Below are 26,909 nucleotides of genomic sequence, written 5' to 3'. Positions count from 1 at the left end.
AGGGACTGTTGATCTGTACGTTTCCCGGAACAGGAGGTATGGTTCTGCGCATCATTGCCCTCCACAGACTGAGATAGTCATCCCTATCAGAGTATATTTAAAGGACTACGAATACATAAATTTTTTCTTTTTCTCAGATTTATGTGTTTGTAGCATATGTGTGAAGTGTTTTGTGCTGTGATTTGTGTGGGGTGGGAAGCGCTGCAGCGAGATAATATATATAAAGGGGTTTTTGTTAAGTGTGTGTAATAATAATTTTTTAACTTAATTCTGCATTCACTGGTGTGGTTCAGTACTTGTGGTGGTGTAGTAGGAAAGTAGTGTTGGTCACTCGTGCCCTGGATTATTTCTTTTTTTTTTTTTTTTTCTTTCTTTCCTGCTGCTCTAGGACTGCAGCGCATATTATAATCGTGCCGGCTTGAGGAGCGGTACAGGGTTAGGATGAAAACCTGCTGCCACTACTGCCCTCCAGGACTGGAGTCTGAGACCACTGCTCTCAGCTTTACAAATTTTAAGATGATCTTTGCCTCATCTTAATTTGATCACAGACGTCTACAGAGAGTTCTTTGGACTTCATGGTTTGGTTTTTGTCCTATCATGCATTGTGAATTGTTCACTCGTTCTATACACAGGGACATGTGTGCCTTTCTAAATGTTGCCCAATCAATTCAGCTTGTAACTGGTGGATGCCAATCAAGTTCTAGAAACCTCCATCTCAAGGAGAATTTTAGCACACCAGAGAAGTGCAATTTAGAGTCTGAATACTTCTAGGGAGGAGAGATTTCAATTTTTGAATTTTAATAAATTTGCCGACTTTTTTGAAATCATGTTCTGTTTGTCTGTATAGGTAATTGAGTGTAGATTGAATTATCAAAAAATGCAAATTTATCAATTAAAAACTAAATCTAGAACACAAAGTCTGCAACAAGTGAAGTGGAAGTGAATGCACTGGATCCATTTTAATCCATTCTTGTTGTCCACTGCCCTGCAGAGTGGCATGCTCGTCAGACATTTCACTGCATTCTTCACGCACGACAGTTCCAGATCCATCATACTTTCATTTACATTCAGTAGTGAATCACATACGCGAGGACCCCTAGTGGAGATTGAAGAAAGTGCATTTACGACTGAAACCAGGAAGCACTCTTTTAAAAAAAAATTTTTTAACTCAGTTGTGGGAATTTTGAACAAACTGCCAAGTCATGCCTTTAAAGCAGAAATCTTGCCAACTTTTAAGAAGTTTCATAATGAAAAACTGGGACGGCTACTCACTATCCAAACGAGCTTGAAGGACAGAAATTTCTCCCAATTTTATGTCTAACTTTTTACATTTATCCTTAATTTTAACACAAGATCACAACTCACCAATTATGGATTTGTGCCTCCTCTCTTCTGCTTTAAGGCAGGGGAGATTGTGTACTTGAAGCCAAATCTATATCCTATCATGTGATATCATCTACTGCTAAATTCTGCTCTGTACTGTAATATTTTTATTTTACTGTTGTACTGTATTGAGGATGTTTTGTCTTGGTAGAGTAATATATTGCTGTACTTTCTCCTATTGTATTATTAATATTTAGCCTTTGTCAGAATGCCTAATCTCACAGACTTACCACTGTTTATAAGGTATTATCTATATATATAATTCACTAAGTCCATGGCAAGCAAGACGCACGCAAGACAGAGCCACGCCTGCCAACTCACAGAGCCCCGCCCACCAACAATTCACTAAGCAGCCGACCATGGCACGCAAGACAGAGACCATGGGATACGCATGACAGAGCCCTGCCCGCCAACTCTAACCCTCCTCCCGAGTCCACCCCAGCACACAACACCTTACCAAACACCGCCTCAGTCGCTTTCGTCTCTGCTACAGTCCACATGCACCTCTGAGCCACGTTGACTTTTCATTGTTCTTTTTGGTTCCGGCTGCTTTTCTATATATAATCCACCAAGTCGCCCGAACATGGGATACGCACGCACGCACGCAAGACAGAGCCTCGCCCGCCAACTCTAACCCTCCTCCCACGTCATGGGGTACACACGACAGAGCCCCGGCCGCCAACTCTAACCCTCCTCCCGGAACACTACGACAAACTCAACACAGAACAGAAACCCGCTGTTGACACTGTTTTACACGCTGCATACAATGATTCCCATCCCCGACAAACATTCTTCTTCTTACATGGTGCTGCAGGAACAGGGAAAACCTTTGTCTACAAAACCCTGATTCAAAACATCAGAGCTAGGGGAGACACTCCTACAACCGTAGCATCTACAGGAATAGCTGCAACATTGTTACTGGGTGGACAAACTACACATTCCGTTTTTAAAATACCGTTGAGGCTAAATACTACTTCCACATGCAACATCAAACCTACCTCGCCACACACTCCACATCTTCTGCAATCCAAATTGATAATATGGGACAAGGCGCCAATGACACAGGCATACACATTCCAGGCAGTTGACAGGTTATTACGTTACCTCACGGGTGACACGCAGCCATTTGGAGGTAAAACAATACTATTGGGTGGAGATTTCTGACAAATTCTCCCTGTCATTATGCGTGGCTCCCGAGCACTTACTGTCGTCAGTATGTTGCTCTCTCCAGAGTTTCATCTTTTCATTCACTCACAGTCGTATCCTCAAACCCACCCCATTTGGACAACTGTGTCTTTCGGGAAGTGTTCACGCATCAATACATAATTATGTGGCGTATGCTATGCCGCAGGTTGGCTAGTAGTATATAACTTATCCCCACCTTCCCTTCTATATCTATAACCTCAGGCAATTAGATGTAGTAAAAAGACAAGCAGGAGTTAAGTTACACATAAAATAATGAATTATTGATAATAATCATAACAACAATATGCAAAGCACATTTGAATATTGGCAACCATATAGCCTGATTAAATGGTGATGTGTAGTTTCAGGCAGCACACAGAATTGTAGTTATTTAAAATGTCTCTAGTTAAGGTGCTCCGCTTTCTTCAGAACAGGCCATATGCCTGTTCCAATATGGCTGCTAAGCTGTGGTCTCCATTGTGTTGTCTTCATCATCAGAGGTTAGTAAGAGATGCTTCTTTCAGATGTTAGTAAGAGAGAGAATGTGGTTGAGCAAGCAGATTTATAGATTCGCTGTCCAGCCCCTAGAGGCAATAGGACATCATGGTACTGAAAGCTTCTGATCCAAGCCAATTCCAAACAGCCATACTTCTGACCAATGGGGGAATACAGCATCTTAAAACCTGCCACCAAAACAACCCCCCCCCCCCCCCCCAAGGGACCATATGTTAAAGTGACCTGGCTTCCTTACGGGGGGGTTGAAAGACTTTAGCAGAGAAACACTTGCCAAACTGGTTTAAAGCACAACCCCCTCCCCCCCCCAACTCTGTTGTAAAATTCAAAGAAACTCTGTCGTAAAGGGGGGCAAACACGAATGCCTCTCACCAAAGTAACACTAAATTACATTGCTTTGCCTTAATTACAAATAAAGACATACAAAATATTTATCAAGTTATATGCAAAATTTCACATCACAACAGAGGTGTTTTGTTCTGTATTGTATTGTATTGACCCCATTCTCTTTGACACCCACTGCATGCCCAACCTACCTGGAAAGGGGTCTCTCTTTGAACTGCCTTTCCCGAGGTTTCCTCCATTTTTTTCCCTACAAGTTTTTTTTTTTTTGGGAGTTTTTCTTTGTCTACTTAGAGAGTCGAGGCTGGCGGGCTGTCAAAAGGCAGGGCCTGTTAAAGCCCATTGCGGCACTCCTTGTGTGATTTTTGGACTATATAAAAATAAATTGTATTGTATTGTATTGTATTGTATTGTATTGTATTGAAGCCCACCATTGGCCCAACTTTAGGACTGCTGCTTGGAAGTGGACACACAGAGGAATGCGTAGTACTCGACTGAGAAGGTGATGGGATGCTTACAAACCTTTGAAGTGCTAGTGCCCCACTGTATGCTGTTGTGCCCTGTGGGGAATGCAAACTTCATTCCAGGAGCACATTCCACAAAGAATTGAGCAGGCATGCAGGCTTACACTTCCGTTTGTAAAACCCCTAAAGCTCTGTTTGTGTCTCTACTTTATACATGAGCGGGAAAAAAAAAAAGGGGGGGGGGGGGGTTCACATTGGATTAGAGAGCTGAAACAATTCTGGGATGCTTAATGGATGACTTAGCCCAATCTCCCATTAAATGAGGTTTGTGTTGAACTTGAGTGTTTTGTTGCGCATGATGATTCAAGTTGGAAAAAAATACAAAAATGTCAATCCAACGGACAGACCGAACAAATTGTTTCTCCCTAGGGTAGGGCTTGTCGGAGACATTTGACCTGGAGCCAAATTCTCTTAGGGAGACTGTGGGAATTTGGAGCAGCTCTAACTTGTAGCCATAAACACACACACACACTTTAATAAACACACACTCCCTCATTCACTCCTGGACAATCGCATCCAGTCACCCACTCATCCAAACGTGTCAAATTTACATCTGCACAAGATAAGCAATCAAGCAGAAGTTCCACTGAATTAATTTTAGTGTGTTCTCATTCCAAATGAGCTAGCTCAGTCATTTAAATTCCTATATATTTTTTTGTTCTCATAAATATCCACAATGACTATACCCAGTCACATATAACTTTTACTGATAAGAGAAACATTACATGTTAGCTAGAAGGTGTCTTAAAGCAGGGATTCTTAAACGTTTTAATCTGGGGACCCCAAATAAAAAAATCCGTCCCCTACTAGGACCTGAGAAGAGGATTATTATCATAATGGCATCAGATCCACACAAAGACAAGTAACAAGGGTCATATAATAAAAAAGCAGTAAATGTTCTTATTTCCATTTATTTTTTTACATTTTATTAATTTTATTAAAATCTAACATTCCATACAAGCAAGTCAAGTTTAACATAACTAGGTTCGAAATAAATTGACGCCAACCCCTTTTAAGTTTATTACTCACATGAATATTAGTCATGGAAGAAGATGATCCACTGTGGCAACCCCTAACGGGAGTAGCCGAAAGAAGAAGACGAAGACTCACATGAATATTAGTAAAAGAAAAAAGTAGAATGCAACATATTTGTTAATTTAAAAAATTATTATCATTCAAAACAGTGAATAGAGATACCTGAGGTATATTAATGCCAGCGTAAGCTTTAGTAAAGTGCGGCACGAGGAAATGATTTTCAAAAGGATAATACGAATGGTCACTTATCTAGTGCCATCAGTCAAGTGACTAAGAAAAGGAATAAACTAGTCAAAAAATAATGAATTGATGCAGTTTATTTCCTCGTCTTAAGAATACTTTATTTAAAAAAAAAAAAAAAACGTTTTTCAAATCCACTCCACTATTAAATAACTTTTTGTAAATGAGTTTGCAAGTAGTTCAACATATCCCTGTTCTCATTAGTTCAGTAGCTCAATTAAGCCTCAAAAATTATGCACTATTTGTATTTTATACTTGTGATTGGATAAATTGTTTTAAACTGTGCAGCTTGAAATGTTTTAATCCAACTGACTTTGTGCCAAATGCTGAAGGCTCCGATCCGTTTTCTGGTGTTCTTAGAGTTCTCGTTGGGCCTCCAGTTCTTCACCCTAGCAGTAGACTGTAGGTTGCAGCAGTAGATTCCCTCATTCTAAACAAAACCGATTGTGCTGCCAGCCATCTAAGGGTACGGTATACAGAGTATATCTGACTTTTAATAATATATGTTTGTAACAACTATGACAAACGCATGTTACAGATATGTTTGCACACTTTGTTATATGGTATGTTAATGTGTATGTAGCTGCGGGTAAAATGCGTGCCAAAAGAAATCTCTGTCCAAAAGTTCATTTTAAAAGATTTAGTGAAAATTCAAAGCAAACAGTCCACACAAGAATAAAGAAAAAAGGTCGTTACATACGCGGCATGGTGGCGCGGTGGGTAGCGCTGCTGCCTCGTAGTTGGGAGACCTGGGGACCTGGGTTCGCTTCCCGGGTCCTCCCTGCGTGGAGTTTGCATGTTCTCCCCGTGTCTGCGTGGGTTTCCTCCTGGCGCTCCGGTTTCCTCCCACAGTCCAAAGACATGCGGTTAGGTGGATTGGTGATTCTGAAAATTGGCCCTAGGGTGTGCTTGGTATGTGGGTGTGTTTGTGTGTGTGTGTCCTGCGGTGGGTTGGCCCCCTGCCCAGGATTGGTTCCTGCCTTGTGCCCTGTGTTGGCTGGGATTGGCTCCAGCAGACCCCTGTGACCCTGTGTTTGGATTCAGCGGGTTGGAAAATGGATGGATGGATGGTTGTTACATACTTAGAATGAAAGGAATAAAAATGGGGGGGGGGAAGGAGGGAAATGTTTCTTCTATAAATTTGGCTTTTCCTGTCAAACCTCATTTGTTTCTGTACTTAAAGATGCTTTACTTCGCCTTCAGTACACTCTAAACATTCAATAGTTATAGCATGTTAACTTTCATACTATTGAGCACGTTAAGGCATGATTTAAAACCGAGTGCTCCTCCATACCTTACACATGGCAAGGCAGGTCAAAAACTGAGACTATTCTGTAGTCAGAGGGGTAAGAAGTAATTGGAATATACCAATTCAACTTGTGGGGGTTATAAGAACCTCCCATAGACTATGCACTAATATATAGGCAAACATTTTATATCTCTCAATTATTATAATAAAAAAAATTTTGGGACAAGACTAATCCTGCGACGAGACGTGACTTTTTGAAGAGACTTTTTGGAAAGAAGTCCCCACGAGATGAAGACTTTTGCCATGAGATTCTTTCAAGTCATGCCCTACTTACAACTGTTTTCAAACAAGACCACGGTCATCATGTGCATTCCGGCACTTAACCTGGACAGACATCAAGCTTATGTATGAACACACACACACACACACACACACACTTACGAAGATCCAATTTAGAATCACCCATTCATCTAAATATGGCAGCGAGAAACGATGAAGTCAAATGAATTAACACGAAAATTGTCGGTCAGTTAGACTCTGCTGAAACAGTTGGTGGTGATGGTGCGGAAGATGAAAACATCAACTCACAATATCACAAAGAATATCTACAACCGTTAACACCATCTGGTCTTCCACCGGCCAAATTACTGTAGAAAGAAGTATGTGTCGTAATGTAATTGCACAATTTGTGTCTGAGTGATGGGCTATGCACTAGGACAAGATTAGTTGTACTGAAAATTGGGCAAACAATTCTGACGTGCAGAATTTTAACAGGTGACAAGAAAGGTAATGTAGTACATCTTCAGGGAATAACATGAGACACCAAAGGAGATCTTGATATGCCATTCGTATTAAAACATTTACAGTTTCCCATTAGAATAGCTTTTGCTATGACAATTAACAAATCATTGGGACAAACATTTGAAAAGGTTGGTTTATTTATTAGAGAGAGAGAAACAAAATTCACTAACGGGCAGTTATATGTTGCGTTGTCACAATGTAAGTCCAAACACGGAATCAAAATTCAATACAATCTTGAAGAAAAGTTAATTCCAAATAGTTTTAATTTAAGTTTTAAAGTAAAAGTGAAAATAATGCATGTGTAACAATTCCCATGAAGATAACAATCTCTTTAAATTGTATATCTGTTTAACCAAACCCGGGGGTTTGGTGAGCGAAGCCCCCTAGTAACTTAAATAACTAACAAATGGCTCTTAGTGTACTTTATTTACAAAGAAAACAGAACACTCTACCATATAACATTTTGGTACCCGTTTCATAATTGTGTCAGGCACCAGTGCCTTGTGTCCAATTTGGTTCACTCGCATCTCTTGTGTGCGTCTTGTACCTCACAGCTCTAATATTTTCGCAAAATCAAGTGCATCATGGCCCTTAAAAGCCCAAGGCTTAAAATGAGGTGCAACAAAGAGCACGGTAGTTCGGATAGTTCAGCTCGGACCAGTCAAAGGAAAGAAGGCAGCAGCTGCAGTGTGAAGACTCATGCATTCCACTTTCTCCCAATTCTCATCAGTTTCACTATCCATGCAACCCCCTCGCCTGATGCTGCCACCGCCAGGCTCCACCATATTAGGCAGGTGTTCTGTTGGAGGTCTGCCCAAACTGTTCAGTGTTTGTCTTGTTAGGACACACAAATCATTTTCATCATTCTTTCTGAGTCCTTTAAACTGTCTAGCCACTCTGCCATAATCCCCTGATTGATTGGAGTGCTGCTGAGATGGCCATCTTGTTGACAGATTCTCCCATCTCGGCCTCAGACTTCTGAATCTCTTTTAGAGTGGCTATTGGCTTCTTGGTCATTTCCCTGACCAGGGTCCTTCTTGTCTTGTTTCTCAGTTTGGATCGATGGACAACTCTAGGAAGAGTCCTGGTGGCTCTAATCTTCGTCCATTTTACAGTTAATGAGGCCACTCTGCTCCTGGGAACACTGAAAGCTTTATAAATGGCTTCATCTCCTTGTCCTGATCTGTGCCTCACCAAATTTGATTTCCGAGGTCTGCAGAGAGTTCCTTGGACTTCCACTGCTTTGTTTTTGTCCTGACGTGCAGCGTGAATTGTGGGTCCTTCTATACACAGGTGCATGTGTGCCTTTCTAAAGTTTAGCACAGGTGGACGGACACCTGTCAAGTTCTAGACACATCGTAAGGAGATTTAAACCACAATTTGAATTCTAGGAATGAGAGATTTCTGTTTTTGCATTGTAATCAATTTGCACATTTTTCTGAAAACATGTTTTCACTTTGTCATGATTGGGTTTGGAGTGTAGATTAATGGGCAAAAATGGCAAATTTATCCATTTGAAATGAAACCTACAAGACAGTAAAATGTGTGGAAAGTAAAGGGGTCTGAATATATCCTCTATCCACAGTTGTGACGCCTCCATACATCTAAAAGTGTCACAGAAGACGTGGAGTGAGCTGATGACTAAAGGATGATATGGCATGGCGTGGACGGGGAAGCACTATGAATACTCATTTACTTGTGGTGTGTTGTGGTCAGTTGGTTGTGGACAGTGCACAGTGTTCAGAGTTTCACATCAGTGGAGCAGGCAGCAAATGGCCAATGCTGTCGTGTGTTCCATGTGTGCGGTGCACCTTCTCAGTAAGACCTTATCCGGTAGTTTTTCCCCTTAAATGCTGCTGGATTGCTAAACTTGACGCAGGCTGTCGAGAACACTGCAGGATGCCCATCTCTGCTTATTTCTAATTCTTTAATTCTGATTGGTGTGAATGAAGCCATAATGATGCACACTGGCCTGAAGTAGATATGCCAGTTATTATTTTAATCATGTACTTCCGAATCCCAGTGTGTCCTCTGTGTACGGCCAGTTTGACTTGGCCCTCTGTCACCTGTCAACTTTGCATTTGTGTTACTTATGTGCTGAAGCAACCCCCCACTGTCCCACGCCTCATTTCAAGTGCTCTGCTGACGGCAACAGTGACGCGGGGCTTGGCAGGAGTGGCAGGTATTAATTGCCAGCGGGTGGGACAGTTTGTTCTGGCTGAAAGCAGCCTGGATTCTATTCAGCCTTTTTTTTTTTTTTTTAATAATGGAGCTGTGCACAGAGCACCGTGAGGCGTCCTTGTCACACATAAACTTGCAGTGCTAACCCTTCATAGAATGGCCAGAGTTGTGTATACAAGGACCCCTTCAAAAGCTGGCATTTCAGTTTCACTGGCATGCCAAAGTCATTCCTGGGAAAATAGCTGCTAAGCATGGGAAACCAGACTGAGGCCTCACAGCAGGAGGGTGGTCACCAGCTTATGTAACAAGCAGACATCTTGCAGGTGTTGAGTTACACTTGAGGCTTCTGTGACTTTAAGGTGATACTGAGTTAGTGGTACTATTTAACTGGTTTGTTTTGCTCTAGTGATATATTTGGGGAGCTCATTTGCTCCCCTGCAGTGGCTGGACTCTGGCCTCATATTTTCATCACATCAGCCATATCTAAGTTTACCTTGCCAAAGGGAATCCATTCCATTACTTTGTGGGTGGGATGGCAGTTGCAGCAGGAACAGTGGCACCACTGACCTCTTGGAAACTAATTACCTGCATTCTTTGTTTTCCAGATACCTGTCATCCTGTGGTATTCTGATGACCAGAACTCCTCCCAGAATCCTTTGCAGTATAGACTCTGACTTGACTCTTCCGCACTGTAGATCTTTCATCAACTTCACGGGGCCTCTGACCAATAAAAGAAAGGAGTACTCGGAGAGACGGATAATTGGGTGAGTCTGTAGTTTTTTTTTGACCATTGTGACTCCCAGTGTTCCAGACTGCTCCCTGGATCTGCATGCCATGCAAACTCAGCACTTCTTTACTTGATATCACAGTATCCATCTGAAAGCTGTAAAGAGAGAACCAGTGTTGTCCCCAGTCTCTAAGTAGAGTCCTGTCACATTATGCATCTTCTCGTCATTGGGTATGTCAGACTTCTTGACTGCAGTTGCAGATCTCGTTGGAGCACTATAATAATAATAATAATAATAAATTTTATGTCCATTTACATGACTGAAAATTTCTGGGCATGTAACATTTAGCAACTTTGTGTAGACATTCCAGCACAGCTATGCTTCCCTCTTTTTGTGACAGCCAATAACGAGCTGCCTGATGGGTTAACAGGTTTTTTTAAAATTCAGTTCTAAGGCTGACAAGCTTCTGTTCTGTTTATGAGGTCCAAAAAGCTGCATTGTTTGCTCCTTGTCACTGCATTATATGCATTGTATGGTTGTCGGTTCTCATGAACACAGAGCCCATCCGTGGTTTTGTTTTTTTGGGACAAGTCATGGACTACTTGGATTGAGCCACTGGGTTTAGATTAACTTTTAGGAAAATACCACACATAGTCAAGAAGTTTACCCATAAAGTTGGACTATGCAGGCTTCTGTCACGATGAACAGGATTTGGTAATAATGCTGTGATGAGCTGCATGCGAGGATGTGGCAATTGCACCGCATCTTCACCGAGAAAAGGAGCCAATCAAGCTCTATGCAAAGTGCTGGTGAAACGCAGAAGTAAGCAAAGGTACACGTCTGTAGTGCGAAGGGCTAATACCGTATATACTTGCATATAAGTCGGGTCTTGAAACCTGAAAAATTGATCATAAAATCAGACCCCGGCTTATACACCCGTTCAAAAATGCAACACTTAATTTATTTATTTAGTTTTTACATCTTCTTGCCTCCTCCAATCTCGCACCAGTTTCTCAGATGCATCGAATTTTGTTGCAGCAGCACTGTTACCAATTTCTTTCGCTACTTCAGTAACATTTAATTTAAAACCAGCATCATTTTTCATTCTGATCGAACGCTCCATCGTAGATAAGTGATGCTCTTATAATAAAGGTGTATGAGGGTGTGAGATACAGATCAGTGCAAACGTTGCTTCGGAATAGTTTGGGTATTACCATGTGGTCACTTAGGCATAATACACAGGGAAAAAAAGGCCGTGTACTCAGTGATTACTTTCTCAGGTCAGAGTTAGCATATCGTAATCCCTTAGACCAATAGCGTGAGTTTTCCGCATTTGACTTTTACAACCGACATTATAAAATACTGGAAATTATATGGTAAAATCAAGCCCCAACTTATCCACGGGTGAACTTAAATGCGAGTATATATGGAAATTCAAAAATATGTTTCAAATTTTTTTTTACTTCATTTTAATTTAAAAAGCACACATGTAAGACCTGGATGGAGCAGTGCTTGATGGGAGAATTTTGTTGTCTCATTGTCAGTCCAAACATAACAGTTTTTCATATTCACCATTGCTGTCCTCTGTGTGAAATTACGGGCTGCAAATTAATGTCTTGCGTTGAGGTCACTTCCTCTTACTGTCTCTGCCGATTCGCAAGTGTAAAGGGTAGGCGAATGGCTATGTTGCATGTGTTTTTGGTCATTTTAGTGTGGGCGGAGAAACTTTTGTAAATGATGTTAAAACACCAGTGTATTGTTCTTCATTCACTCTGAATATGGAACCAATTTAGGAAGCACTTCAAGTTAGAGACTAATGTTTTATCTGTGGCACCTCTAAGTGATAACCACCTTTTCCTACCCTCTTGAACTTACACAGTTTGTAATATTTAGAAAATGTATGGGATTAAATTATTTAGAGATTTGTATATAAGTAATGTCTTTGCATCCTACGAACAATTACACTCCAAATTTAGCTACCTATCAACACAATTTTTCCACTATCTCCAAATTGGAAACTTTGCTAAATGAAATCTGTCCAATTTTCCTTGCCTCCCACCTATTTCTATTCCTGAAGAGATATTGATCATTCTTGAAGACTCTGACAGCATTTCTATAATATATAAAAACATGTGAAAGTCCCTTCTTTTTAAAGATCCCAGAGTACAGTGGGAAGAGATCTCTCACTCAACATTTTAGAAAAGGTGTGGAAGGCAGCCATGCACATAATTCACTCGAGCTCCATGTGCACGAAGCATTCAATTATTCAACTGAAAATTATATGTCGAGCACATCTCTCTTGTTTCAAATTGTCCAAAATGTTTCCAGGGCAAATCCAACCAGCGAACGCTGCAATCGAGTTCCAGCCTCACTGGGCCACATGTTTTGGTCCTGCTCTTAATTAACATCATTCTGGTTTGAAATTTTTAAATGCCTATCAGACTGCCTTTGTGTCACCATCCCTCCTAATCCATTAACAGCTCTGTGTGGTGGGCTCACAGAGGGGCTTAAAGTGCAGAAGTACAAACTGTAATTGCCTTTACTTCACTACTGGTATGTAGACTTATCTTACTCAACTGGAGTAACCCTAGTCCACCTCTTTTACGTCCGTGGGAAACTCATGTTATATACTATTTGAAATTGGAAAAAATCAAATTCTCACTTAGAGGATCTGCTCAAAACTTTTTTAAAACCTGACAGGATCTGATCAATAATGTTTTAGAATAATCATTTATATTGGGGAGGAGGACTTCTTTCCCTCTTTACTACTCTCAAAGTTTTATTCTGGCTGTTGGTCTTCGTCTGTTTCTCATGTGTGGAGGTTGAATTGAATTTAGTTTTGGTAAGTTTGGCTTGATTGCATGGAATGTTACATGCTTTTAATAACTTCAAGAAAATATACAGTACTGTACAAAAGTTTTAGGCACGTGTGGAAAAAATGCTGTAAACAAAGAATGCTTTGAATCACTTATTTTCATCAATCAACAAAATGCAATGAATGAACAAAAGAGAAATCTAAATCAAATCAATATTTGGTGTGACCACCCTTTGCCTTCAAAACAGTATCAATTCTTCTAGGTACACTTGCACACAGTTTTTGAAGGAACTCAGCTGGTAGGTGTTGCAAACATCTTGGAGAACTAACCACAGATCTTCTGTGGATGTATGCTTCCTCACATCCTTCTGTCTCTTCATGTAATCCCAGACACACTCAATGATGTTGAGATCAGGGCTCTATGGGGGCCATACCATCACTTCCAGGACTTCTTGTTCTTCTTTACGCTGAAGATAGTTCTTAATGACTTTGGCTGTATGTTTGGGGTCGTTGTTCTGCTGCAGAATAAATTTGGGGCCAATCATACGCCTCCCTGAGGCACAGCCAAACTCTACTGCTAAGGTGAGGTTGTGGAAGACAGTTTCATGTCACAGGTCATAGGAGCACAGCAACAAGACAAAGGTAATTCTACTACATCAGCATGGTCTATCCCAGGTAAAGATTTCACAGCAGACTGGGGTTTCATGATGTACTGTTCAAGCTTTTTTGAAGAAGCACATAGAAACCGGCAAAGTTGAGGACCATAGACACAGTGGTCTGCCAAGGAAACTTAGTGTGGCAGATGAAAGACGCATCATGCTTACTTCCCTTTAAATCAGAAGACGTCCAGCAGAGCCATCAGCTCAGAACTGGCAGAAACCTGTGGGACGCAGATACACCCATCTACTGTCCAGAGAAGTTTGGCCAGAAGAGGTCTTCATGTAAGAACTGTGGCCAAAAAGCCATACCGATGTGGAAACGAGGCCAAGCGACTCAACTATGCACAAAAACATAAGAACTGGGGTGTAGAAAAATGGCAGCAGGTCCTCTGGACTGATGAGTCAAAATGTGAAATATTTGGCTTTAGCAGACGGCAGTTTATTCACTGGATGGCTGAAGAGCAGTACAGTGAGCTTCTGCAGGCAACAGTGAAACATGGTGGTGGTTTCCCTGCAAGTTTGGGGCTGCATTTCTGCAAATGGAGTTGGGGATTTAGTCAAGATTAACTGTGTCATCAATGCTGAGAAATACAAGCAGATATGTACCCATCATGCAGTACCATCAGGGAAGCATCTCATTGGCCCCACTATGTTCAGCATAAAGAACAAGGAGTCCTGGAAGTGATGGTATGGCCTACACAGAATCCTTATCTCCACATCATCAAGCGTGTCTGGGATTACATGAAGAGACAGAAGGATTTGAGGCAGCCTTCATCCATAGAAGATCTAGGGTTAGTTGTCCAAGATGTTCGGAACAACCTGCCTGCCGAGTTCCTTCAGAAACTGTGTGTGCAAGTGTACCTAGAAGAATTGATGCCATTTCGAAGGCAAAGGGTGGTCACACAAAGTATTGATTTGATTTAGATTTCTCTTCTGTTCATTCACTTTGCATTGTTAATTGGAAAAAAAATAAACGATTAACACTTCTATTTGTGTAAGCATTCTTAGTTCACACACCTGTCTAAAACGTTTGCACAGTACTGTACATTTATTGACTGATTGATTTGATTGGCTGTATTATTAGTGTTTTGCTTCTGTTATGCATCTGAATCTCCCTTTAGGATTAATAAAGTTCATCTAATCTATCTACAAAATGTAGTTTTTAAATGAAAACCTAGTAGCGTAGCTCACTTGGTAATTCCTCCATGTTAAACGCTTTGCCCTTTTCAAGTGTTTGTTGTCAAGATTGTTTTTCAACAATACTACTTACATCAATACAATCTAATTTTAGAAGTAAGGAATAAACACGAGCCATTGCCCATTAAGAGGAAGGAGGTTTACTTCTCAGTGGGTCACTTCTGAATTTTTGTGCTTTTGTTCCCAATAAACAAAATATTTCCTGTCTTAATGATTGCAGGCCGTTGGCACTGACCCCTGTAGTAATGTCGATATTTGAATGTCTGATTCCTCATCATTCTCAAGCCTCCCACTGATTCTCTTTGATCCACTAGAGTCCGCTTGCACCATTCAGACTCTCTGGGTACTTACCAGGGATCTTAGTTCAACATTTAACTCGATGAAACCAAAGCCTCTGCATGGTAGACCTCTTTGTGTGAACCTGGACTACACCACAAATCCCTGGCTCTGTCTCTGGAACAGACGTCCGGCAGTGAAGCTGGGGAAATCTCAGTCAGGCCCCCTGATTCTGAGTAGCGGGTCCTCCCAAGGGTGTCACCTCTCTTTACACCAGTAACTGTACCTCTAGTGTCCCTTCAGTGAAATGTCTGAAGTCTGCTGGTGATCCCACTTCTGATCAGCCCAGATGCCCTAATCGCAGATGGTTACGAAAGTGCCCTTATGGGTAGGAGGTGAACCCACCACCATCTCAACGTGCATACTCGGGGGAGTGAACAGTACAAACAATAGAGGATTTAGGAAACCCTCCTCACCTCCTCCCTTGGTTATAAATGGTGTTACTGTCAACAGGGTGGAATAGTTTAAATATCTTAGCTCAACTACCACTCTCACTCTGAACAGGTAGGAAACCAGAACTTCTCTGAGTCCTGAATATTTCTTCTGCCCCATCTTAAAACGTTTCATGTGTCCCAGTCAGTGCTGATTCAGTTTCATCTTCCTCACTTTGTCCATAATGGTCTGGTATGGCAATGCATCTGCTCGCGCTAAACACAAACTTCAGCGGCTCATTTGACTTTGACAAGTGAGAGGCTTGAAGGCCTGAAAGTGGACCCTACAGAAGACATGCATTCATCACGGGTCAAATTAATTTTGCAGTGAGACTCGAGAGTTTTTCTTCACAAATATTTTTGTTTAATGCGTTTCATGACTAGCAAAATGTATGCTGTTGACATGAAAGTCTGCTGTTCAGTTTTATACATAAAAACTGCTGATTCCTATTGTGTTTTAAAGACTTTCCTTTATGTTTTGTTTTGCAGGTATTCTATGCAAGAAATGTATGATGTGGTCTCCAACATAGATGACTATAAACATTTTGTTCCCTGGTGCAAGAAGTCAGTAGTAGTTTTGAAGCGCTCAGGCCATGCCAAGGCTCAGCTGGAGGTGGGCTTTGCACCGATCCTTGAGAAATATACCTCCATGATCACAACAGTACGTCCCCACTTAGTCAAGGTGAGTTCAGCGAAGCCCTTCGGATGTATGCTGCTCATCAGAATGCAGCCCGACTATCACACTTTCTGCTTGATTTTGCGGCCCGGAATTTGTAACACACTTGGGGAACCTTAACAAAGGTCAGTTCTGAGAGAGTCTGTGCCTCGTTGGCATTTTCTTACTCTTTGATATTTAATCAACTTCTAATAATAGATGCCCAGAGTGCACAAGTAACATCCAGTCCTCATTCATTCGTGTATTTTTTATTTCATGGTCGTGGGAGGCAGAGCCTGTCCTGGGCATAAAGCCATCCACTGAAGTGATGCCAGCTGAACACCGGGCACACTTGCAGAACTGCCTGAAGAAGGGGCCTGAGTTGCCTCGAAAGCTTGCATATTGTAATCTTTTTAGTTAGCCAATAAAAGGTGTCATTTTGCTTGGCTTTTCTCTGAAACATCTTACAAAGCATACAATTGTCACTCCTAAATATGACATTTTGAAAAATAACAATATTGATAGTAATGTATGTTAATAAATTTACAAGAAAGGTGCAAAAGAGCTACGAAATGTAAAAGGAAATTGGGGTTATGCAGTAAATGAGCCAGCACTACCAATCAGTACTTTGGGAATTTGTAATATCCACTCTAATTATTTGTATTTGAAATTAAATAAGTCAATGTGACATGTCAAGAAAATCTGTCCATAACACAAATCATTTTCAGTGTACAGTATATCATTTGTAATGCTTTTCGTCTTGTTAAATTGTGTATTAGTCACTCAAGGAGACCCAGTGGAGATGTGCCCTAGAGAGGAGAAGAATGAAGGTCAGTAGGACCACCAAGACTGAATACATGATTGTGAATGAGAGGAAGATCAGTGGAATGGTGAGGATGAAGGGAGTAGAGTTGGTGAAGGTGGATGAGTTTAAATACTTGGGATCAACAGTACAGAGTAATGGGGATTGTGGAAGAGAAGTGAAGAAGAGAGTGCAGGCAGGGTGGAGTGGGTGGAGAAGAGTGTCAGGAGTGATTTGTGACAGACAGGTATCAGCAAGAGTGAAAGGGAAGGTCTACAGGATGGTAGTGAGACCAGCTATGTTATATGGGCTGGAGATGGTGGCACTGACCAGAAAACAGGAGACAGAACTGGAGGTGGCAGAGTTAAAGATGCTAAGATTTGCATTGGGTGTGACGAGGATGGACAGGATTAGAAATGAGGACATTAGAGGGTCAGCTCAAGTTGGACAGTGGGGAGACAAAGTCAGAGAAGTGAGATTGCATTGGTTTGGACATGTGCAGAGGAGTGATGCTGGGTATATTGGGAGAAGGGGGCTAAGGATAGAGCTGCTTGGTAAGAGGAGAAGAGGAAGGCCTAAGAGAAGTTTTTATGGATGTGGTGAGAGAGGACATGCAGGTGATGGGGGTAACAGAACAAGATGACGAGGACAGGACGACATGAAGAAAGATGATCTGCTGTGGCAACCCCTAATGGGAGCAGCAGAAAGAAGAAGTCTGCATGCTGTGATAGTTTTTTTTTTTGCCCCCTTTCTAATCTCCTCTGTTTTATACAGATGTTCGACAATGGATGGCCTCAGATCTTCAGGTAGAATATCATATTAGAGAAAGGATGCCTAGGTGACCACAAAATATACTGTTTTTTTTTTTTAAATTATTAATTTCTTAATTCAATGTTATTAACATCCCTGTCACCCATAGAAAAAATACTAGCCCCATAGTTGTTTGTAGCATATTTGAAGGCAATACTCCAAATATATAAATAAACTTAGAAATAATAAATAAATATATAAAAAATATATAATTATAATAATACAACCTATAAATAAAGTAGAATAAACATTTCTGGTAATTTGCTGTCAGTCTTTCATATATTCTTTGAAGAACTGCACATTGATTTGTTTGTGAACATTCAGGTTTTGAGCCATTCAGTTTAAGACTTGCTTGTGTGTTTTGTTTCATTGTCCTGCTACACAACTCAGTTACACTTCAGGTCATGGGCAGATGACCAGTGAAGTGCTGAATTCATGAATCCTTTCAGGACCTGAGGCACCAAAACTTTGGTACCCCATATTTTTTATTGTAGGTCTGATGTTCTTCCTGGTTGAGTGGCAGGCATACACTCACCGGCCACCTTATTAGGTACACCTTCCTAGTGCCAGGTTGGACACTCTCTTGCTTTCAGGACTGCCATAATTCTTCATGTCATCGATTCAGAAAGGTGCTGGAAACCTTCCTCTGGGATTTTGGCTCATATTGACATGAGAGCATCACGCAGTTGTTGTAGATTTGTTGGCTGTACATCCATGATGTGAATCTCTCGTTCCACTATATCCCAAAGATGCTCTATTGGCTTGAGAGCTGGTGACTGTTGGGACCATTTGAGTCCAGTGAGCTCATGGTCGTGTTCAGGAAACCAGTTTGAGATGATTTGAGCTTTGTGACATGGTGTGTTATCAGGCTGGAAGGAGCCATCAGAAGATTGTGGTCATAAAGGGATGGACATGGTCAGCAACAATATTCAGGTAGGCTGTGGCATTTAAACAATGCTCAGTTGGTACTAAGTGTGACAAGAAAATATCCCCCACAGCATTACAACACCACCAGCAGGAGCAGCCTGAACAGTTGATACAAGGAAGGATGGATCCCTGCTTTCATGTTGTTGACCCCACCATCTGAATGTCACTGCAGAAACTGAGACTCAAAACAGGCCACGTTTATCTAATCTTCTGTTGTCCCATTTTAGTGAGCCGTGTGACTTGTCGCCTCAGTTGCCTGTTTTTAGCTGACCGGAGTGTCACCCGGTGTGGTTTCCTGCTGCTGTAGCCCACCTGCTTCAAGGTTTGACATGTTGTGTGTTCAGAGCTGCTCTTCAACACACCTCAGTTGTAATGAGTATAATTATTTGAGTTCCTGTTGCATTTCTATCAGCTCAAACCAGTCTGGCCATTCTCCTCTGACCTCTGGCATCAACAAGGAACTGCTGCTCACTGGATAGTTTCCCTTTTTTTTGGACCATTCTCTATAAACCCTAGAGATGGTTGTGCGTGACAATCCCAGTAGATCAGCTGTTTCTGAAATACTTGGAACAGCCCATCTGGCACCAACAACTATGCAACGCTCAAAGTCATTTAAGTCCCCTTTCTTCCCCATTCTGATGCTCAGTTTGAACTTTAATAGGTCGTCTTGACAATCTCTACGTTGTCCCAATTCCATTGAGTTGCTGCCATGTGATTGTTTGATAAATATTTACGTTAACAAGCAGTTGAGCAGATGTACCTAATAAAGTGTCTGGTAACTGTAGTGGGTCATCCAAAGAACTGTAATGCTGACTCATCTACTCATTAGGTGTGTACCACTTCTCTTTTTTTTTTGGTATGGTCAGCCCCTCATTTGTTAGATTTTAGTGGCCCTCTGAGTCAGGTGCTCCTTTCCAGGTAGTGCCTATGTTCCTAATACCTGTTCAGATTTTCTCTTTCTGTGATGGTGAAAAGTTTCAACCTGACAATGACCCCCACCACACGTGACAATTGCTCAGGTGCTTCCCTAGCCCCGGCACTATATATAGTAGGTGGGAATTGAAAGCTAAATTTAAAAGCAAACTAAACACTTTCTTTTGAGTCATATTTCTCTTCTTTTAATGGGTCTGCTTTTGTTAATGGGGAAGGATATATTGTTTGCAATGCGAAATGAAATTTTGAATAAGTTAGTATTATCGGGTAGTGTGCACCCCCTGCTGGATAATGTTGGCGTAGTTCGCAGGATTATAGCCAAATGTAACTCACCCTATTTATATTGCTATGTAACACTAAGGGGCTCACATAAGACTTTTCATCTTAAGGGGGGTAAATATATGTAAGAAATACAACCCCAATTCCAGTAAAGTTGGGAAGCTGTGTAAAATGTAAATAAAAACCGAATGCAATGATTTGCATATCTCATAAACCGGTATTTTATTCACAATAGAACATAGAAAACATATCAAGTATTTAATCTGAGAAAGTACCATTTTAAGAAAAGGAATAAGGTCATTTTGATTTTGTTGGCCGCAACACGTCTCAAAAAGTTGGGCCAGGGCCATGTTTACCATCGTGTAGCATCCCCTCTTCTTTTAACAGCAGTCTGTAAATGTTTGGACACCGGTTGCCAGAATGTTGTCCCATTCTTGTTTAATATAGGATGCTAGCGGCTCAACAGTCCTTGGTTGCCTTTGACATATTTTTTGTTTCATGATGTGCCAAATGTTTTAAGTTGGTGAAAGGTCATGACTGCTGGCAGACCATTTCAGCTCCTGGACTCTTCTGCTATTGTATGAGATGCAATATGCGGTTTAGCATTTTTAGTGCTGAAATAAGCAAAGCCTTCCCTGAAAAAGACGTCATCTGGATGGGATCAGATGTTGGTCTGAAACCTGTATATACCTTTCAGCATTGATGGTGCCTTTCCAGATGTGCACGCTGCCAGTTCCATAGGCACTAAAGCACCGCCAAACCATCAGAGATGCAGGCTTTTGAACTGAGCACTGATAAGCCGGATAGTCCCTTTCCTCTTTAGTCTGGAAGATGCAGCGTCTGTTTTTCAAAAAGAATTTCAAATTCCGATTTGTCTGACCATAGAACAGTTTCCCACTTTGCCTCACTCCATTTTAAATGAGAAGACGGCGGCGTTTCTGGATCGTGTTCACATACGGCTTCTTCTTAGCATGATAGAGCTTTCACCTGCATTTGTGGATGGCACGGCCAGCAGTGTTCCCAGAAACTAATTTCTGGAAGTGTTCCTGAGTCCAGGCAGTGACTTCCACGACAGAATCAGGCCTGTTTTTAATGCTGTGCCACCTGAGGGCTGAAGATTACGGACCTCCAATATTGATTTTTGGCCTTGTCCTGTGTGCTCAGCGATTTTTCTCCAGATTCTTGGAATCTTTTGATGATTTTACGTACTGTAGTTGATGAGGTACTCAAAAGTCTTCACAATTTTATGTTGAGGAACATTATTCTGAAATTATTCTACAATTTGCAGATGCAGTTTTTTTGCGGATTGGTGAACCTGTGCCTATCTTTACTTCTGTGAGACTCGACCTCTCCAAGATGTCGGCCTCTTTTTGTACCCAATCATCTTACTGACTTGTTGCCAAATGTTCCTCCAGCTGTTTGTTTTTAGTGTCACTCACTTTTCTAGCCTTTTGTTGCCACGTCACACTTTTTTTGAGATGTGTTGCTGCCATCAAATTCAAAATGAGCCAATATATTTCATGGAATAGTAGAATGTCTCACTTTGAACATTTGATACATTTTCTGTGTTCTTTTGTGAATGAAATATGAGATTATGAGATTCAGAAATCACTACATTCTTTTACACAGTGGCACAACTTTTGTGGAATTGGGGTTGTAGTTCAATGAGATAGGGGAATTCCTATCCTACTTTATAAACGTCTGAAGAAAGTATAATAATCATACAGTATATCCATCCATCCATCCATCCATTTTCCAACCCGCTAAATCCGAACACAGGGTCACGGGGGTCTGCTTTAGCCAATCCCAGCCAACACAGGGCACAAGGCAGGAACCAATCCCGGGCAGGGTGCCAACCCACCGCAGGACACACACAAACACACACTAGGGCCAATTTGGAATCGCCAATCCACCTAACCTGCATGTCTTTGGACTGTGGGAGGAAACTGGAGCACCCGGAGGAAACCCATACAGACACGGGGAGAACATGCAAACTCCTAATCATATATCCAAAGAGATAAAAAGAAATGAATTGCATTGTAAGTTATGGACAAAACAAACACCTTTCACAGCAATTTCATGTTTGTACAAGTTTAAAAAGTTTCTAAAGAGAGCAGAGTGACCTCATTGTCTCACTTTTTGACAAAACCTTCCCAACAAGAATACCTTCACATCATTTTCACTACATTAGACACAACAAATTCCCATAGAACCCCCAGATTAAATACACATCAAAAGTACAAATCATCCAAAACAGTCATTTGATGAACCTCTAGATCAGGGGTCTCCACCTTTTTTCCCCCCTGAGAGCTACTTTTACAAAATGAAAATGGCCAAGAGCTCTTCATGTTTTCTAACGTTTCTTCGCATAGCTTATTTCAACTCAAACACACTGAATAAGCTTGTTTTGCCTGAACATTTACAAAATGTTGGTGTCCACAATTCACATTTTGCATTAAAACATTACAAAAAATATTTAGTTCCCCTACAGTGTAAGTCTGTATGCATTTTCTAGTGTATCTCACACTATTGAATTAAAACGTGAATCCTGTCAAAACAAACAATGCAACTCCAAATCCACAGATATGACTTATTCATTTGTCATTTTGTCACATCACTGTGTCACTTTATTCACACGTCCAGTCCCATGTGTGATGTGTTGTTTAGTTAGTCAGATGACTGGCACTGAGGTGTCTGGTGGAGTGGAGCCACTGAGGTTCACTCTGATGGAGTCATTTCAATGTTCGTCTGTCAGTCTTGTTCTGAACTTTGACTTCATGACATTCCTGTCAGACTCAGAGGTATGGAGACCCAAACAAAGTAGACATTTTCAGAGCAGCTTGGTGAAGATTCTTATAGTTATCAGACTACTAAGCTCCAGAAATGCCGAGAATTCTGTTGAGACTCTAACTGCATATTATTTTGAAGGTTTACTAATATATAAAATATAAATCTGTCTGTCTGTCTGCTTTTCAGGAGAGAACTACTTCACAGATTTAGATCGGGTTGCTTCTATAATTTGCTTGAACATTCCCTTTGATTTTACGACTTCTCTCATTTCGTTATGTATAATAGTTCGCTTGCGGTAATCAATTTTTTTAATCGAATTCAAGCAGGGGCCTTCCTCACTCGCTCGCCAGCTTTGGGGCATGCGCCTTAACTCTGCTTAGCGAACGAGAGAACAATTGAATTCAAATTTGTTTGAGATTTAAAATAAAGTGTTACTTAGGTCTTGATGAAGTTGAGTCCAGATATTCTCTTAAGTGTCTTGCCACATTGAAAAGATTGCAATTCAGATTGTGGATCGTGATTTTGTGTTAAAAGGATCGTGATATCATTTTTTGGAAAGATCGCCACACCCCTAATTTGAGTAATCAAGTTTTCAAATGTATGTAAGATTCATTAACCCTTTGGCGAGCTACTTAGAAAGCGGTGGCGAGCTACCAGTAGCTCTCGAGCAACATGTTGGAGACCCCTGCTCTAAATAGACAAGATCAGAAACATAGAATAATGCACATAATCAACAAAAGCATCATTAAAATAAATAAATGGCACAAAGAAAAGACACGAATCAAGACTTTGAAACCCAGCTGAGGGAGCAGCTCTGCATGGAACATGACACTACAGTAATCCCTCTTCCATCGCGGGGGTTGCGTTCCAGAGCCACCCGCGAAATAAGAAAATCCGCGAAGTAGAAACCATATGTTTATATGGTTATTTTTATATTGTCATGCTTGGGTCACAGATTTGCGCAGAAACACAGGAGGTTGTAGAGAGACAGGAACGTTATTCAAACACTGCAAACAAACATTTGTCTCTTTTTCAAAAGTTTAAACTGTGCTCCATGACAAGACAGAGATGACAGTTCCGTCTCACAATTAAAAGAATGCAAACATATCTTCCTCTTCAAATGAGTGTGTCAGGAGCAGTGACTGTCACAGAGATAGAGAGAGACAAAAGCAAACAAATCAATAGGGCTGTTTGCCTTTTAAGTATGCGAAGCACCACGGCACAAAGCTGTTGAAGGTGGCAGCTCACACCCCCTCCGTCAGGAGCAGACAGAGAGAGAGAGAGACAGAGTTTGTTTTTCAAGCAAAAATCAATACGTGCCCTTCGAGCTTTTAAGTATGCGAAGCACCGTGCAGCATGTCATTTCAGGAAGCAGCTGCACAAAAGATAGCAACGTGAAGATAATCTTTCAGCATTTTTAGACAAGCGTCCGTATTGTCTAGGTGTGCGAACAGCCCCCCTGCTCAATCCCCCTACGTCAGGATCAGAGAAACTCAGCGCAAGAGAAAGAGAAAAGTAAGCTGGGTAGCTTCTCAGCCATCTGCCAATAGCGTCCCTTGTATGAAATCAACTGAGGAAGCATGTACCAGAAATTAAAAGACCCATTGTCCGCAGAAACCCGCAAAGCAGCGAAAAATCCGCGATATATATTTAAATATGCTTACATATAAAATCCGCGATGGAGTGAAGCCGCGAAAGGCGAAGCGCGATGTAGCGAGGGATTACTGTATTGGACAATGTTTGAGTAGCCACCACTGCATAAACAGCGAGCCACAAATTTTATGCTGATTAAAGAAAACAAAAGAACACCAGTTCTGGTATTCTATTGTAAAATTCTGGACATATATCTTCAAATAGTGTGCCTTACTTGGTGGATACAGTTGGCGTAGTTGGCAAGACTGGCCACAATTCAAAAATTCCCAAAGAAACACTAGATTTAAATGAACCTCTAAACAGGGATCAGTGTACCTTTCAAACCTTGCTCCGCAGTAAAAAGCCCCACTGGTTTGGTATTATTCCGATTTCTTCTTTCAACAGTCTGCTTCACCCAGGTTACAGCTGCCCTATTGAGTCTCTTTGAATAAGGCCCTAGGGATACACAGATTGGCAAAGTCCATCCTCAGATCTTCCCACACACTTCCTATTGTGCCTGACTTTTTATGTCCAGCTATTAAAAGTTCCAGGATAACGGACAAGAGAAATATTGCCTTCAGCAATCAGAGCGGGTCTTTGACTGAGTTGTCAATAACAAACATACTGAATCTCCATTGCACAAAAGGGGGAAAAAAAGTAATTCCTCCACCTCCTCTTTTTTAAAGGTAATGGTAGGAAATGATTACATTCCCAAGCACTCAGCTATGTAGAACTGTCTCTTTTTCAAATAATGTGTCTTCTCCTCCTCTCCCCACTTTAAGCTATTAGCCTATTGATGTACACCCATAAAGGAAAAGAAGAGAAAGGAACAGAATAAAAATGTGTTATGGACTAGGAGTCCCAACGCACATAAATTCCAATATATGCCAAAAAACACTTCCAAAAATACCCACTAGAAGGGGGTATTACCATCAAACCCTGGCAAGTAATAAAGGCCAGCACTAAATCTTTATAAAAAATAAAAGTTTATTCTCAAAATGCTCTTCAATAACCAAGAAGTGCTGTGGAGTACAAGGAATTGCCAAAAAACACTAAGGTCCCATTACAGTAATCCAGAAATGTAATTGTTAACACTGAGCAAGAAGGTTCAGGAATCCAGTAATTCAGTGAAACACAAGTAGACTCATCAGCTCACAAGCGTGTTCAAAATAAACCGTCAGGAACTGGGGAAGACCCTCCAGACTTATAGGGGGTCAGTTCCTGGTGGTGATTGATGGGTAGTACCATCTCTTAGAGGTGCACCCACAAAACATATGGGAACGTAAGGCAGGGTTAAAAACAAAGAATAATGCACATAATCAACAAAAGCAACATTAACATAAATAAATGGTACAAAAAAGATACAAATCAAGACTTTGAACCCCTGCTAGGGGGGTATCCCTGGATGAAACATGACAAATTTGAACTTCAGTATTTGCGTAAACTAAGGATATATACAGTGGGTACGGAAAGTATTCAGACCCCCTTCAATTTTTCACTCTTTGTTATATTGCAGCCATTTGCTAAAATCATTTAAATTAATTTTTTCCCTCATTAATGTACACACAGCACCCCAATATTGACAGACAAAAAAAAGAATTTTTGAAATTGTTGCAGATTTATTAAAAAAGAAAAACTGAAATGTCACCTGGTCCTAAGTATTCAGACCCTTTGCTGTGACACTCATATATTTAACTCTGGTGCTTTCCATTTCTTCTGATCATCCTTGAGATCACCTTCATTTGAGTCCAGCTGTGTTTGATTATACTGATTGGACTTGATTAGGAAAGCCACACACCTGTCTATATAAGACCTTACAGCTCACAATGCATGTCAGAGCAAATGAGAATCATGAGGTCAAAGGAACTGCCTGAAGAGCTCAGAGACACAATTGTGGCAAGGCACAGATCTGGCCAAGGTTACAAAAAAATTTCTGCTGCACTTAAGGTTCCCAAGAGCACAGTGGCCTCCATAATCCTTAAATGGAAGACGTTTGGGACGACCAGAACCCTTCCTAGAGCTGGCTGTCCGGCCAAGCTGAGCTACCGGGGGAGAAGAGCCTTGGTGAGAGAGGTAAAGAAGAACCCAAAGATCACATTGGCTGAGCTCCAGAGATGCAGTCAGGAGATGGGAGAAAGTTGTAGAAAGTCAACCATCACTGCAGCCCTCCACCAGTCAGGGCTTTATGGCAGAGTGGCCTGTCGGAAGCCTCTCCTCAGTGCAAGACACATGACAGCCCGCATGGAGTTTGCTAAAAGACACCTGAAGGACTCTGAGATGGTGAGAAATAAGATTCTCTGGTCTGATGAGACCAAGAGAACTTTTTGGCCTTAATTCTAAGTGGTATGTGTGGAGACAACCAGGCACTGCTCATCACTTGTCCAATACAGTCCCCACAGTGAAGCATGGCGGTGGCAGCATCATGCTGTGGGGGTGTTTTTCAGCTGCAGGGACAGGACGAC

At 41.3% G+C, this 26,909-nt stretch overlaps 1 protein-coding gene across 2 annotated transcripts in view; it reads left to right on the top strand.

The window, feature by feature from the left end:
- coq10a (coenzyme Q10A) overlaps positions 1–26,909 on the top strand; it is a 93,612-nt gene that overhangs the window by 61,517 nt on the left and 5,186 nt on the right. For both annotated transcript variants that reach the window (XM_028798601.2, XM_051925099.1), the window contains exons 2-3: positions 10,059–10,217; positions 16,109–16,301. In XM_028798601.2, coding sequence (XP_028654434.1) covers positions 10,059–10,217; positions 16,109–16,301 — 352 coding nt within the window. The remainder of the gene's footprint in view (positions 1–10,058; positions 10,218–16,108; positions 16,302–26,909) is intronic.

Source organism: Erpetoichthys calabaricus, chromosome 3, assembly GCF_900747795.2.
Source record: "Erpetoichthys calabaricus chromosome 3, fErpCal1.3, whole genome shotgun sequence".
In the NCBI taxonomy this organism is placed as follows: domain Eukaryota; kingdom Metazoa; phylum Chordata; class Cladistia; order Polypteriformes; family Polypteridae; genus Erpetoichthys; species Erpetoichthys calabaricus.
This window is presented reverse-complemented; position numbering and strand designations above follow the sequence as displayed.